This window comes from Bos indicus x Bos taurus, chromosome 17 (genome assembly GCF_003369695.1).
Source record: "Bos indicus x Bos taurus breed Angus x Brahman F1 hybrid chromosome 17, Bos_hybrid_MaternalHap_v2.0, whole genome shotgun sequence".
Lineage (NCBI taxonomy): Eukaryota > Metazoa > Chordata > Mammalia > Artiodactyla > Bovidae > Bos > Bos indicus x Bos taurus.
Window position 1 is genome coordinate 9,354,014 of NC_040092.1, and position 15,728 is coordinate 9,369,741.

General features: G+C 55.9%; 1 protein-coding gene across 2 annotated transcripts in view; it reads right to left on the reverse strand.

Moving 5' to 3' along the window:
* Positions 1 to 1,260: 1,260 nt before the first annotated feature.
* The window catches only part of TRPV4 (transient receptor potential cation channel subfamily V member 4), a 37,527-nt gene continuing 23,059 nt past the window's right edge, over positions 1,261 to 15,728 (reverse strand). For both annotated transcript variants that reach the window (XM_027566530.1, XM_027566529.1), the window contains exons 4-16: positions 13,339 to 13,491; positions 12,463 to 12,603; positions 11,510 to 11,808; positions 10,506 to 10,685; positions 8,936 to 9,094; positions 8,632 to 8,724; positions 8,300 to 8,373; positions 7,012 to 7,177; positions 6,708 to 6,774; positions 4,590 to 4,906; positions 3,187 to 3,314; positions 2,617 to 2,738; positions 1,261 to 1,928 (exon numbers count right to left, since the gene is read on the reverse strand). In XM_027566530.1, coding sequence (XP_027422331.1) covers positions 1,771 to 1,928; positions 2,617 to 2,738; positions 3,187 to 3,314; positions 4,590 to 4,906; positions 6,708 to 6,774; positions 7,012 to 7,177; positions 8,300 to 8,373; positions 8,632 to 8,724; positions 8,936 to 9,094; positions 10,506 to 10,685; positions 11,510 to 11,808; positions 12,463 to 12,603; positions 13,339 to 13,491 — 2,057 coding nt within the window. In that variant the 3' untranslated portion in view covers positions 1,261 to 1,770. The remainder of the gene's footprint in view (positions 1,929 to 2,616; positions 2,739 to 3,186; positions 3,315 to 4,589; positions 4,907 to 6,707; positions 6,775 to 7,011; positions 7,178 to 8,299; positions 8,374 to 8,631; positions 8,725 to 8,935; positions 9,095 to 10,505; positions 10,686 to 11,509; positions 11,809 to 12,462; positions 12,604 to 13,338; positions 13,492 to 15,728) is intronic.

Below are 15,728 nucleotides of genomic sequence, written 5' to 3' on the forward strand. Positions count from 1 at the left end.
ACCGCAATGAGAAGCCCGTGCACCGCAACCAGAGTAGCCCCCACTAACCACAACTTGAGAAAAGCCTGTGCAGCAACAAGGACCCAGCACAGCCGAAGATAAATAAATAAAATCATTAAAAAAAAAAAAAAAAGAATGCTGGAATGAGGAAGAAAGTATCCTTGGGAGAAGCTGGGTCATCCATGGACCACAAGGGCAGCCCATCAGCCCTTGGAAGCCAACGTAAAGGGAGACCGAAAGAACGGGTCTGTGGGAAGGCTGGCGCCCCCCCAGCCACCCTCAGTGGTAATATGAGTCTCCCCTTCATTCTCCGCTTCATTCCGATAGCCGAAGAGATTCCCATCCTTCAAGTAATTGACATCCTTCTAACAGACAGGGAACAAGGAGGCCCAGAGAAGTGACCTGTTGCCACTGTTTGGGCAGAGGGTGCAAAGCCGGGTCTTCAGACCCCACGCCCTGTGTGTCTCCCACAGCAGCTGTCCTTGGCCAGGTCCTCCAGAGTCCCAAGCTCTTCTCAACTGAAGCTTCAGAGGGGACCTAAGACTGGGTCCAAGCCAGGATCAAGGACCTGGGAGGTCAGAGGAAAACCGGAGGGCCCCTTCTCATGCCCGGAGGCTTGGAGCTGCCCCAGGGCTGGATCAGCAGTGGGGTGTGACCTGGGGAGAATGGCAGCCCTCGGAAGGGAAGCTCCAGCTCACGTTCACAGCTCCGCTGGTGCGTGGTCCCAACCAAAGGTTCTCTCTCGACTCCAGTGGGCCCCGCTGTCCTTATTAGGGCTGCTCTCCCCCTCACCATCACCCCACTGGACACCGGATGGCTCACCCACCTCCGTGGCTGTCGTCTCCGCCTCTGCTCTGCCCCTCCCAACTGCGTGCCTACTCCCCCTGAACCCGCATCACTCCGCCATGATGAGCTTTACCATCTCCCCACTGGCACCATTTTTCCCCACCAACGTCATCACCTCTCCCAGCACCTCTGGAGACTTAACTGTCTCCCCACAGCACCATTATGCCTCCACCAGTACTCTCTTCTCCTCACTCCCTTCATCTCTACCTCCCCATCACACCCCAAGCTCACCCCCATCTCTCAGTCACCACCACCACCGAGTCCAGCCCCTCCAACCATCACCCTGAACACTTCCTTGGTTGTAACTCCTGCCCCGGCTTCTTATCCCCACCCTACCCCCAACCACAGAGGTATCTCTTTGCTCACGGTCTCCCTGCTGTCTTCCCCCCATGCCTGCTACCACTGCCCCCACCATCTCCACCATCAATGAACATTTATTGAGCACCGACAATCCCAGACCCACCCAGGGCCCGGCCCCTCATCAAAGCCACCGCACTTCAGCCCAGGGTGGCCTGTGCAGCCGGCCCTGCACCTGGGATCCGGTCCTGGGGCCCCGGCCATGCTCCGGTTCGGGGCTGGGGGTTGGGCTACTTTCCTGAGAGCAGAGCAAATAAATAAATGAAGAGGCAGGGAGCTGAGTTCCGGTGGGCGGAGACCCTGGTGTCCCTTACTGTGACTCCATGGGAGTGAGACAGGCGACCAGGCGTCCCGTGCCCGGGCCAGGGAGGTGGGGCGGGGGACGTGGGGGGCGGGCAGGAGCCTGGAGACCAGAGGGTCCTGGGGCCTCCCTGGGATGTGCCTGGCCCTCACCTCTGGGGGTCGAAGGAGGGTACGGGGCGGGGCACACCCCGGTGGGGGGCACCTCTGAAATGCAGCTGGACTGGAAATGGGCGGCGGAGAGGACCTTGCTCCTGCCTGCCGGCCCTAGAGCGGGGCGTCGTCAGTCCTCCACTTAGGGGGGTAACTCTGCTGGTGGCCGTCGCAGCTGGGGTTCCCTACGTTGTCCAGAGGCACCACCACCTCGTCCGGGTTGGAGTTCTTGTTGAGCTCTACCACGCGGGGCACCACTGAGGACCAGCGATCTGCAGTGAGAGCGGTGGAGGGCGGGGTGAGGGTGGCCAGAGAGCGCATGCGCCCGTGTATTGCGCGCCTTTGATGTCCCACGCACTCAGCAGGGGGCGAAAGGAAAAGGAAAGTGAAGTCGCTCAGTTGTGTCCAACTCTTTGGGACCCCATGGACTGCAGCCAACCAGGCTCCTCCATCCTTGGGATTTTCCAGGCAAGAGTACTGGAGTGGGTTGCTATTTCCTTCTCCAGGGCATCTTCCCGACCCAGAGATAGAATCCGAGTCTCCGCATTATAGGTAGACGCTTTACTGTCTGAGCCACCAGGGAAGTCAGTGCTCTAAAGCGGGAGGTATATTATCCCCGTTTTACAGAGGTGGCAACTGGGGCTCAGAGAGGTCATGGAGCCCGCCTCGGAACATACAGGAGTAAAATGAAAGAATCAGGATTCAAGCCCAGGTCAGGAGGCCTGCGAGCCCAAGGCCTCCCGACTGTTCTCGGCTGAGTGGAAGAGCCCAGGCTTTCACAGGCAGCAGAAGCAGCTCGGCGGCCAGCCCATCACACCCTCCCATTCTACAGACGTGAATACTGAGTCCCAGGGAAGGGACAGGACTGCTCCAAACAAAACGGTGCTGAGGATAACCAGGGCTCCCCCTCTGTGCCCCTCAGTCTCCCCCACACCTCCCCTGACCGCCCCGCCAACTCACCCCTCCGGAGGCGGCCCACGGTGTGCGAGAAGCCGTAGTACTGGTAGTTCTCGTTCTTGCCGGGGTCCTCGTTAATGATGCCCAAGTTCTGGTTCCAGTGAGACCAGTTCACCTCGTCCACCCTGGTGGGGCCACAGCAGACAGAGGGTCAAGGAGAGCCCCCTTGCCCAGAGAAGGCACCCCTTCCCCACCCCCAGGCAGCCTCTAAGCTCCAGCCTTCCAGCACACCCTCCTGCTTTTTTTTTTTTATAACTGCCTCTGAGTCTGCTTCCTCCAGCAAAGGAGAGAGCAGTAACACCGGCTGCTTCAGGGTGTCTGCTCCAATGTGCGTTGGGTGCTGGCCGGGCACATCTCATGTGCCAACCCGTCTAATATGCACAGCTGGCCAATACAGTGATGCTATCATTGTCCCCATTTCACAGATGAAAAAAACGAGGCTGAGAACTGAACCCACAGGATCAGGCAGTGGAACTGAGCTCCGGTCAGGCCCCTGGGGGCTTCCATGGCTCAGAAGTGGCAATGGGTAGAAAGCACAAGGAGGCCCGGTGGTCTCGCCCAACCCGGCCTCACCTGAAGCACCACCTGCGGTCTGGAGTGCCGTCCGAGCTCTTGCCCACGGTCACCATTTCACCGGAGCGGAAGGCCTTCCTCAGGAACACGGGGAAGGAGCGCTCGATGTCCAGGATGGTGGTGGCCCACTGTGGGGAGAGAGGGTGGGTGGGCAGCGGGTGAGCCACGCCCGGCCTTGCCTAACTGTTCTCAAGGCAGGAATGACGCAGAGAACCAGGCTTTCTAGCTCCCACCACTCCTGCATTAAAGACTCAAATACCTACAGGCGCCTGGCCAGAGAAAATGAATGAAGGGTCAGCAGCCTGTGCCCCAGGACACCAGTGTCCCCTCAGTGCTGGGCATCCCCAGGGAGGGGTGGGGATGGGGCAGACCTGGAGGTGCAGGAGACCCCCACCCCGTGTGAAGGGGGCAGCCACCTCTCATTCATCCAGGAATGTGGGCCCGCCTGCAAGGCTTCCAACTTTTCAAGAAAGGCCAGAAATCTGGATTTTTCTATGAAATCTCTCAATTAAAATTTTTTTGCATTAAGTTTTTAAAAAATATATAGTGATGCAGAAAACAAATAAATCTTTGCTGGTCAAATCTAGTCCACAGGCTGTGAGTTGGCATGTTACAAGTTACATCCAGCAGGGAAACTGAGGCCTGAGGGAGGAAGTGGTAGAGATGAAGGGTAAGAGCAGGTCCCATGGTCCCCTGAGACCCAGACCTCGGGGGAGGACCTCGTGGAGTTATTTTTCCTCACTGTGCCATTTCCTGAAAATGTGCCAAGTCCCGGTAAGTGTGGGTGCTGCCTTGCCGGGCCTCGTGGTAAGGCTGTTTATCGGGAGCCCGGGTTCTTGAACTGCCTGCAGCCAGGCAGGCAGTGACACCCTCCCCCCAGGCCCTCTGCTCCCTAGGCTTGCACGGAAACCTGCGGGAAACAAAGGCAGCAGCTCCCCAGCACATCCACACCCAACACATCTGCCTGGGGTTGGGGGGGCAGGGGGAGTGGGGAGCCCCTCTGATGACTATGCTGATGCTTCCCGGCTCTGGGGTGGCCTGCTCCCATGCCAGCCTGGTGTCTTGGGCCCGGCTGGGGCACAGAAGCTGCCCCCGGGCTCCGTGCGGAAACCCCACTGAAATGTGAGGCTCTCTGAGCATTTCCGGTGCCCAGAGCGCTCCCTCCCTGGAGCTGGGGGGATTGCATCCCATGAATGGGACCGCAAGGGCAGCTGAGCTGCAGAAGCCAATGGAAATCCGCTAGGTGGCTCTGGGAAACAGACCTGCAGGCTTTATCTGTGCCCATTAAACAGACTGGGAAGTGGAGGCAGAACGGGGTGGTGCGGCTCGCCCGGAGCGCCAGGCCGAGGAGGTGCAGCAGGCCAGGTGGCCCCAGGGCAGAGCGGCCAGCGGGGCGGGCTCACCTGCAGCTTCCAGATGTGCTTGCTCTCCTTGGACACCTGGCCCACTGTCTCCCCCATGAGGGCGATGAGCATGTTAAGGAGCAGCACGAACGTGAGGATGATGTACGTGACCAGCAGGATGATGAAGACCACGGGGTACTTGGTGCTGCTCAGCATCTCCAGGTCGCCCATGCCGATGGTGAGCTTGAAGAGGTCCAGGAGGAAGGTGCTGAAGGTCTCGCTGTCGCGGCATGAGGGGTAGGTGGGCACTGTGCAGTTGGCGTGGTCCTCATCGCACACCTTCAAGTTGGCACACGGGTTCAGGAGCGAGACCAGGGCTGCGGGAGGGACGGCAGTGACGGTCATGGAGGGTGAGAGGTAGGGAGGCCCCTTCCCATTTGATGGAGGGGAACACTGAGGCCTGGGGAGGGCGGGGAGGCTGGCCCAAGGTCACCCAGAGTGGAAGCCAAGCCAGTGGTTGAATCTGGGTCCTCCTGCACGCAAAGCCTTTGCTCTTTCCACAAACTCTTATTAACAAGGAAGAGGGTCCCAGGACTCAGCCTAGTGGTTCTCAACCGGGGATAATTTGTCCCCCAGGGCACCTTTGGCAGGTTTAGAGACATTTTTGGTGTCACAAGTGGAGGAGGGACACTACGGGCACCTACTGGGTCAAGACCAGGGATGCCGCCCAACATGCCACCATGTACAGGACAGTCCCCACCACAGACAACTGTCTGACCCCAAATGTCAACGGTGCCAAGGCTAGGAGAACCTCACTGAGCTGACTGTTCTTACAGGTCTTGGCAGTCTGGGATGCCAGCATTCCAGGGCAGACTCACTCTCGTGTTCCTGTTTCCCAGCTCACAGCAGCACAGAAAGGAAGGGAGGAAGGTGAAACCAGGCACCAGCCTTGACTGCGCCCAGAGCTGTGCTCACTACGGCCGTCACCCCCTCCAGACATCAGCTAACTGTGGCGCGCCTCCCTTCCCATGAAGCCCAGATGAAGCCTCCGAGTGCTGCTCCTTTTGGATCCTGGGCGTCGGGTGGCCGGTCACCCGCCCCTGGCGACCAGCCCGACAGCTTGATTACCTTCCCCAACCCTGGCCCTGCCCCCCTGTGCCACTGAGGTCCCAAGGCATCGTGACATCAAGGATACAGCCTAGTAGAGGCTTTGTAGCTCCTGCCACCAAGAGGGTAGAATCTATTTCCACACTCTTTGATTTTTACTCTTTTTATTTTTTGGCTGTTCGCACGATATATAGGATCTTAGTTCCCAGACCAGGGGTTGAAGCCAGGTCCCCTGTAGTGGAAGCGCTGAGTCTTAACCACTGGACCACCAGGGAATTCCCCTGTTTCCCCACTCTTTGAATCAGGCTGAGGCTTGCTTTGGCCAATAAGGTGAGAGAGAGAGTGACGCTGTGCCAGTCAGTGATCTCGAACACTTCTGCTTACATCTGGGAACCCTCAGACCACCGTGTGACCAAGTCCAAGCTAGCTAGCTAGAGATGAGTGACCCCGAGGAAGACAGCAAAGTCACTCCCAATGGAGGCCAGCCCTAGCTACGCTAGTCAGCTGCAGCCAGTCCGCCAGCGAACACAGACACGGGAGCCCAAATCTGGCCCAGGTCAGCACAAGCACCCAGCAGACCCATGGACTTGAGCATAATAATAAATGGTGGCTGTTTGGGGGTCTTCCCTGGAGGTTAAGACTCCATGTTTCCACTTTAGGGGGCACAGGTTCGATCCCTGGTTAGGGAACTAAGATCCCACATGCTGCAGAACATAGCCAAGAATAAAAAGGGTGGTTGTTTAAAGTCACTAAGTTTTGGGGCGGCTTCTTTTGTCACAGTAGCTAAGATGGCAGTTTTACCGTTTCCTAGCTTTTGAACTTGGGCACGTTATTTAACCTTACTTAATCTAAGCCTCAGTTTCCTTAATTGTGAAAGGTCATAAGAAACGCACTTCCCTTACAGACTTGTTGGGAGGATTAAATGAGGCAGGGATGGGAGAGGACTTGGCTCAATGCCAGGCACACAAAGAGAACCCTACAAACGCTGGATATTCTCCTCCAGACACCATGGCGGCTGCTTCAGCCCGGGTGCCACCCCCCGCCAGGCCCTCCTGGGCACCCGGGGCTCACCTGACGCGTAGCCGATCATGAAGAGCAAGTAGACCAGCAGGAAACGGAAAAGGTCTTTGAAGAGGATCTAGACACCCCGGTGGGAATAGGAAGCAGAGATGAGATACGTGGTTTCTCGCTTTCCCAGCTCCTCATCCCACACCTTCTCTCCAGCTCCACCCTGCCCCGCCCCATGTCCAGGCCCTGCCCACTGCCCCTACACCACCCCACAGCCTCAGGGCCAGCGGCACTATCTGTGCACATGTGGTATGTGTGGCTCCCTCCAAGGACACACAAAGCCCAGGGGGAACCGCCTGCCCTGTACCTTCTGGATCATGATGCTATAGGTCCCCGTCAGCTTCAGCCCGCGGGTGAAGTAAAGGGCGTTCATCCAGCCCAGGACCAAGGCAAAGACCATGACGGCCAGGTACGCCTCGATCCCCGCCAGGTAGAGGGCCGCTGAGACAATCACCAGCACAGAGTAGATGAAGCTACAGGGCAGCAGAGGGCACGAGAGGAGCCAGAGGGGAGAGGGGGAAATGAGACCCTGGACAGGGAGGCAGGCCCCCAAGCCCTCTAGGTACTAGGACATCCCGACGACACCCAGAAGAGAGACCATGAGACCATGTGGCTTCATGGGGTTCCCCAGCATCCTGATAACCAGAATCCTCAGTTAACTGGCAACTGGGCTTCCCTGGTGGCCCAGTGGTTAGGAAGGCGCCTGCCAATGCAGAGGACACGGGTTCAATCCCTGGTCCAGGAAGATGCCATGGGGCAATTAAGCCTGTGTGCCACAGCTTCTGAGCCTGTGCTCCACAACCAGAGAAGCTACCGCAAGGAAAAGCCCGCACACCACCACAAGAGAGTAGCCCCTGCTCGCCGCAGCCAGAGAGCCCGCACGCAGCAATGCAGACCCAGCGCAGCCAAAAAATTAAATAAATAATTGCTTTACAAAGTTAATTGCCAACCGATGTGTGTGTAATTGTCCTGGGGCCCTACCAGATCCCAAAGTGATGTCCTTTGGAGTTGCTAGAGGAAGATTCAGTAGTTCTCAGTGGAGATTTTGTGGCTAAGTGAAATTTTTTTTTTGCCCTACCATGTGACATGTGATTTCCTAGTTCCCCGGCCAGGGATCAAACCTGTGCCCCCTACAGTGGAAGCGTGGAGTCCTACCCCCCCAGAATTTTCATTGTTCTCTAACTCTAGGAAAAAGGGGAAATATGTAACACACATGCAGCAACCCAGCCTGTGCCCCAGGCAGACATCATTAATCAATCCCAGCACTCTTTCCCACTGAACACAGACACAGCCTTAAGATTCTTAACATGGGCACTCCTGGCAGACGTTAGCAATCAATCACAAGCGTAAGAGGTTAAATTTATTTCTACCCATGGTGTATATAGTGATAACTCTCTAGCAACCAGAATCTTGCTTTAACCAGAGGACTCTTTTACTTGACAACAGCATGACTTTGGGCTACAGTAGCTGATCAGACTGGGTGAGTTCACTCCTAATAAGAGTCACACACACCCTCTACCACCAAACCTCGAGGATGTCCCTCCCAACCCCACCTTCCTCACCCAGAAGCTGCCACCCCAGGGACCTCTACTCACTAGAGTAGCTGGAAGGAGCCATCGATGAAAAGAGAGTTCACTCCAGGGCATTTCTTCATGAACAAGTCTTTGATCTGAAGGAGGGGACGGGATGGGTGAGAGAGGTGGAATCAGCAGAAGCGTGGAGCAGACAGTGGAGTGAAGAGAGGTGGAGGGGGACTTCCCTGAAGGTCCAGTGGTTAAGATTCAGTGTTCCCAATGCTGGGGGCATGGGTCTGAGCCCTGGTGGGGGAAGCTCCCCGTGCCATGGGGTGTGGCCAAACATTAAACAGATTAAAGAGGTGGAGAGAGAGGAGGGTCCAGGCAGGGTAAGGCTGGGGCCAAGTGCTCACGTTGGTGAAAAAGAACAGGATCCCAGTGAAGAGTGTGATGATCTCGCCGGCCAGCCTCAGGTAGTCCATTGTGGTGCGGTAAGGGTATGGCGGCTAGGGGGCAAGGGGCATGCAAGTCCTCACCCAGCCCCTCCAAATCCAGATGCTCCCCAACAGCCCAGCCTCTGGGTCCACGGAGCCTCCTCCCTCACCGTCCTCCCCCTGGGCGTGGGGGCGCCTTCCCACCCTGTTCCAAGCCTTCTCCAGCCCCTCCCACAGGGGGCCCAGCTGTGCCCCAGCTCCTGCCACCCTCGCGGCCACTCACAGTGCCCTCGAGAGGCTGGTAGTAGGCGGTGAGGGTAAAGATGACCATGGCACACAGATAGGAGACCACGTTGATGTAGAAGGAGACAGCCCCGAACTTCCGCCACTTGTCCCGCAGTAGTTCGTTGATGGGTTCCACGGCCAGCATCTCGTGGCGGTTCTGTGGGGGAGCAGGGTGGGCAGGGGGTGGGCAGGCTGACTCCAGTGCGCCTTCCCCAACCCTCTGTCCCGAGAGCTCGTTCTCCTCCTGACCCATTCTTCAGACACCCAGACTTCTGGGCTCAGCATTTAAGGCTCTGCCCAGTTCTGTCCCAACTTACCTTTCTAGCCTGTTCTAGACACACAGAACCCAGAGCTAGAAAGCTCCTGAAAGAACATCTATTCCTATGGTCCCCAAACTCTAATCAGTGGAAGTTGCCAAGTTGCTGGCACCAAAATCACCTATGGAGCTTGTTAAAAAACATAAATTCCTGGGGACTTTCCTGGCAGTCCAGTAGTTTAGACTCCGAACTCCCAAGGCAGGGGGCACGAATTAGATTCCCTGGTCAGGGAACTAAGTTCCTGCATGCTACAGCCAAAAAATTTTTAGTGCAAATAAATAAATAAACCCCTGGGTTTCAACCTCAGACATTCTGATTCAGGAAGTGGGAACTGGGAAATTTAGCCCCAGGATGATAAATACTTGACTTACCACAATTTTCCAAGTCTGAACCCAGGACAGACAGCAATAATTGAGTCCCACACAATAGTTCTCTATACAGTTTCCTGGGCAGACACTACCAATCAATCAGAGTTTGCAGCAGAGATGCTAAAACTTACCACCACCCCCAGTTTAAATCAGGTTGGTCACTGATTTGAAAGATGAGGGAAGTGAGCTCCGGTATGAGAAGGCATCTGTCCAAACTCACAGAGCTGGGGCTAGAAGGAAGACCTTCTGTATGCAGGCCCCAGGGCTTTCTGCCCCATTTGTGCAGCATCCTGTCTCTTTAAGGACTTGAGTTTCTTTATCATCAAGCACATGTGCAATGATGTAGCCACAAAGATGCCACTGCAATCTTATTCCTGATAGTTAGGTGCAGAAAGAAACTCAAATGACCAAGAATAGAGGAATGGTTAATTAGAATGTGGTACATTTCCACGCAGCAATGATACTGCAGAAGAATATTTAATGGTGCAGAACGATGTTCATAAAATACTGCTAAGTTAAAAAAAGAGCTTTTAAAACTTCATATAACAAATGCTAATGATAATAGCTGACACATAATGTTTACCCTGCGCCCGGCTGTTCATATGGTCCTCCCAGCAACCCAATGGGAAATGCTCTATTTTTATCTGCATGGTACCAAAGAGGAAGCTGGGACTCAGAGAGATTGGGGAGTTTGTCCTGAGTCACACAGCATGTCACTTACAGTGCCAGGCTCCTAAGCCAGTCCTGCGTGCCCCTGAAGTCTGACCCTTACAATCCTGCCATTCCTGCCCTTGCCAGATGCCATTCTGGGCACTCAGTTGGCCTCTTCTATTGCACCCAGTCCACAGACTCACTGCTCTGGCCCCTCCTGCCCTGCGCCCACCTCGATCTTGCTGTTGTACACCAGGATCTCCAGCACAGAGGTCTCCTCCCCACATGTGTCCAGGGAGGAGAGGTCGTAGAGCGAGGAGTACACCGGCCCATAGGCCCAGTCCTTGAACTTGCGCGACAGGTGCCTGGTGTCCTCGTCTGTCACCTCCCGACGGATGATGTGTTGGAAGATCTGTGTGGGAGGAGTAGCATCGGGGGGTTTTGGGGGGGCGTGGGCAGGGGTACTGCCGCGGCGCAACTCACGAGGGAGGGACTCCAGCAAATAGCACCTCCCCAGAGAGCAGGATGGGCGAGGGAAAACATTTACTGAGCACCTGATGGACGCTTTCCTCACATCACCTGGTTTAATTCTTGCCCTCACCATCCTGTTTGACAGATGAGCTAATAGCATGCGTGATAAGTTGCTTCAGCGGTTTCCGACTCTTTGTGACCCCATGGGCTGTAGCCTGCCAGGCTCCTCTGTCCATGGGATTCTCCAGACAAGAATACTGGAGTGGGTTGCCATTTCCTGCTCCAGGAGATCTTCCTGACCCAGGGATTGAACTCGTGTCTCCTGCACTGCAGTTGGATTCTTTACTGCTGAGTGATCAGGGAAGCCCCCATGAGGAAACAGAGGTTCAGAGAAAAGGAGGATGTTCCCTGAGGCCACACAGCAGGTTAGGGGCTGAGCCAGAACCCTGGCCATGGAGGGCAGAGGAGTACTGCAGGGCTACAGCTCTGGGGCACAGCTCTCTGTCAGTGGCATGCCCTGGCTGGTGGGAGTGGGGCGGTGAGCATCCAGCGGGGTGGGATGAGCAGAGAGGCTCTGGGATGAAGTTGAACAGCCTTGCTGGACAATAGGGAGCCACAGCAAGTTCTTGAGCTAGAACATCTGCACTCTGGGGTGGGCAGGATGGGAGGCGAATGTGCACATTAATAACACACGTCAGCTGCAGCCTCCCTCGTGTGTGTGTGTGTGTGTGTGTGTTTGTATGGTGACCCCGGCCCCACACGCACCCCAATCTTGCCCGTCTTGGCGGCCATCATGAGGGGCGAGAGGCCGTCATTGTTGAGCACGGCCTCCAGGTTGCTGTCGGGGAAGAGGCGGGCACACTTGAGCAGCAGCAGGTCGTACATCTTGGTGACGAACTTGGTGTTCTCGCGGGTGTTGTCGGCAATGGCCACCAGCGCGTGCAGCACCGTGTTGCCGCGAGAGTCCTGGCGCCGCATGTCCGCCTTCTTGTGCGGGTTCTCCGTCAGGTAGTTGACGATGTGGGGCTGGTTGGTGCAGGCAGCCAGCGACAGGGGCAGCTCACCTGCGGGGCAGGTGGTCGGGGGGCCGGGTCAGGGACGGGGCCCTCCCACGGGAGATGCCGTGACGATGGACACAGCGCCCATGGCCAACGTGAACCAGCCCTGGCCGACTGCAACTGTCTGGGGGCGATGTCCCCGGGGAGACGGACGTGGCTATTTGAGGCATGGCCACGCGACTTGGAGGCTGTGAGGGACTCTTTGAGGAACTTTATCTCTGAACCCCGAATAACATGTGTCTAAGTGGGGGTGAAATTTAAAATCTTTCATGGGTCCAGCTGGGCCATAGTAGTGATGCCATTTGGACCCTGCATCTGACCATCAGTGCCAGCTTAAGTCAGACCAGAGGATTCGAGTGATAAGGTGTGTGTTGGGGGGAGGGGACAGCCCACCACAGCCCTCTGATCCCATTACGATGCCCACAGCACAGACGGGACAGCTGAGGCTCAGACAAGCGAGGTGACGCTCCACCCCTCAAAGGTGAGACCTCAGTGACCAAGACCAACAAGGCGGCCTGTGCCCCGGGCTCCGTGTGGGCCTGCGGTCAGCGCGGCCCTGGGTGTCTCGGGAGGTGTCAGGACTGCCAGAACCACCAGGTACCCTCCGCGGCCCCCAGCTTCGGCTCCATGTGCCCCAGCCCCCACCCGACCCCTTCTCACCGAAGTAGAAGTAGCCGCCCTCGTCCTTGGGCTGGAAGAAGCGGCCCCGCGCCTGGGCATGGACGTCGGCTCCTTGGGCCACCAGCAGCTCCACATAGTGTTTGCAGCGGCGTTCGATGGCGATGTGCAGGGCGGTCTGGCCTGGGAGGGGGTGGGGGACTGTCACTGGGGGGTGGGTGGGCGCACAGCCCTGACCAGGTGTGGGGGGTGCTGGGGCGCAGAAGGTGGAGATCCACCCCAGGGCAGCAAGGGGACCTTCAGACGTTCCCGGATGTGGAGTCTCTGAGGCCTGAGATCCCAGACCTGCTGCGTCACACCCGCAAGAGTTTAGGCTCACGGGATATCTGACTTGGAGGACCCCAAATGTGGAGACTTTGCAGACTCGTAAGAGCCTTTCACGCCAGAGGAAACAGTGGCATCGTGGTCTCACAGGATTTGGGACACAAAATTCACAGCCTCTGAATCTGACATCCAGGAATCCGAAATGTCAAGGTGGATTCATGGATCTCAGAATTTAGACCCAGGGAGCTGGGCCTGGTGACACCTCTGCCTTTTCGAGCTGTTGGCTCACAGGACTATTGTCACAAAGCCTCAGAGTCTCCAAACCAGAGCATCTTGGGTCCGGGATTCCAGGTTCACAGCACCTTTGGCTCATTACATGCAAGAACCTTGGAACCTTCAATTCTGAAACTCAGAATTTAAAAGTTGGAAGGGGTAGTTATTGTTGTTCTTCAGTCCGTTCATTCATTCATTCGACAACTGGTTCCAGGACATGCTGGCACTCGCGGCCCAGGCTGAAATGAGGTGTTGCTGGGGGTGGGGAGGGGCTGGACAAGTGAAGAGGGAGCCCCTCTCCCGCCCGGCCCTGGGCCCTACCTCGGTAGTAGATGTCTCGGAAGGGCGAGTTGATGAATTCCCGCATGTTGCCCGTGCGCTCGGCGATGTCCAGAAGCACAGGGATGGTGTCGTTGCGGCCGTTGCTCAGATTCAGCAGGGCCTTGGGCAGGCAGGTCTTCCCGGTGGACGGTTCTGCGGGGAGATACGTGCAACAAGAGGAGTGTTCGGCCCGAGGCCCAAACTGCTGGGCAGCAGGGGACAGGGCACTGGGCAGGGAGCCAGAGGTCCTGGCTGTGTTCTCCTTCCTGAGCCCGGCCCCTATCTGCTCCCTGACCCCACCCCAGGGTACTGAGAAGGTCAAAGAAACTCAGAGGAGCAGAAGTTCTTTAAAACATGGGAAGCTGCAGCCTATAGAGACATGGTACTTACCAAAGCATATTTGGAAGGACTTTTCTTAAATATGGACCATTAAAAAAATATATATATATATTTATTTGTCTGCATTGGTTTATTTGCAGCAAGCAGGATCTAGTTTCCTAACCAAGGATTAAACCCAGGGCCCCTTCTTTGGAAGGCAAAGTCTTAACCACTGGACCACCAGGGAAGTCCCTGGAGGGGACTTTTAAAAAATCAGATAAAAGGGGCGAATACTGAGTTAATCAAAGCCAATCGCCGCCATGTCTTCACTACAGGACTTCTCAGAGCCTTTAATCTGCTAATGAGGACTGGGAACCTCTAAAAACAGACCCAGGAGGCAGTCTTTGCTTGAACACAGATCCTTTACCCATGAAGCGGGTGCAGTAGCGCCCCTAGAGGGGAGGAGAGGGAGTGCAGCGTTTCCCGAAGTAGGGGCTGTGAGCCATAATAGACAGGAAACTATCTTAGAGGATTTGGGGGCTCCTGCAGAGGCAGCAATAAAAACAGCAAAAGCCCAAATGTGCAAGGTGTCAGCCCCTTGTCAAATCTCTCCCGTGAAGTCAGTCTCCGTTTGGTACTAAGGGGTCTTTAACACCTCCCCCTAATGCTTACTAATGTGCCTTTGCAATTTTCTTTCCCTTGTATTAATTTTTATGGTGATGTGAGTGGATTTATATCTTTAAAAGAGAGAGTCAATGAAAAGAGAACTGGCTCTTAACCAGGCACAGGGCAACACAGCCCGATGCAGGAAGGGGCCCAGGAACGGGACAGGGAGTGGGAGAGGCAGGGGTGGGCTGAGGGGCTGGCTCTGGAGCCAGGATCCCTGGGGCTCACATCAGGCTTTGCTCCCCATTTCTGATTTGTGTGTGACCTTTTCTCCGCTTCCATTTCCTGTCTAACTACATTAAGCCTATAAAGGGAAATCATAGGCTAATAGATAGCTGTTGAGCCCAGCACCAGGTAGACAGGCATTCTCAGTAAGTCATACGGTTGCAGTTATTATTCTACCAGAAACGCTTTCGAGACTCTCCTTAGATACCTGGAATCAGTGGAGAGAACGGGAAAAACCTGTGGACGCAGAGAGACCTGAATTCCAGTCCCACCGCCCCTAGGAGTGAAGTTGCTCAAACCTCATTCTGGCTATTTCTTGCTACGTCCCTGGCGCCCAGCCCAGTGTCGACAGCAGGTAACTATGTATTGAAAAATAACAGACTTCAGCTTTCCATCTGCATAAGGTGGGGGGGGGGGTGCCAAATGCTGGCCCAGGCCCCTGGGGAGTCTGCTCAGACCCACGAGCCTGGAGGTGGATCAGTCCGTTTCCTAACTGACAGGGAATTAGAAAATTAGAATTGTGGCAACTCTCCATGCTGACCTCATCATCTTGCATTCCCCAAACCCCAACCCGATCTGCACGTGTCCCCTTCTTAGACACTGATGTCCCTAGCCAGCTGAAACCTCTGTCCCTCGCCTTCATCTTACCCTTGGCGCACACCCTCTCCCCCAGCAAGTCCCCACTGGTTTCACCTGTTTCTCCAAACCCTCCACCACTCTCCATCTCCATTGCCACCAACCTGGCCCAGCCAGCATCTCTCTCACATGCCCAGGACACCTGCCTGGTTTCCTCTGGACATCCTTGAATCCTGGACAGCCTCTCTGGACATCCTTGAATCCACTTTCCACATAGCAACTGAGTTCAACTCTGGTCATGGTTAGCCACAGGGACTTTGCACATGCTGCTTTTTAACCTTCTCTCTAATCCTTCCCCACCTGTTTATACCTGCTGCTGCTGCTGCTAAGTTGCTTCAGTCGTGTCCGACTCTGTGCAACCCCATAGACAGCAGCCCACCAGGCCCCGCCGACCCTGGGATTCTCCAGGCAAGAACACTGGAGTGGGTTGCCATTTCCTCCTCCAATGCATTAAAGTGAAAAGTGAAAGTGAAGTCACTCAGTCATGTCCAACTCTTAGCGACCCCATGGACTGCAGCCTACCAGGCTCCTCTGTCCATGGGATT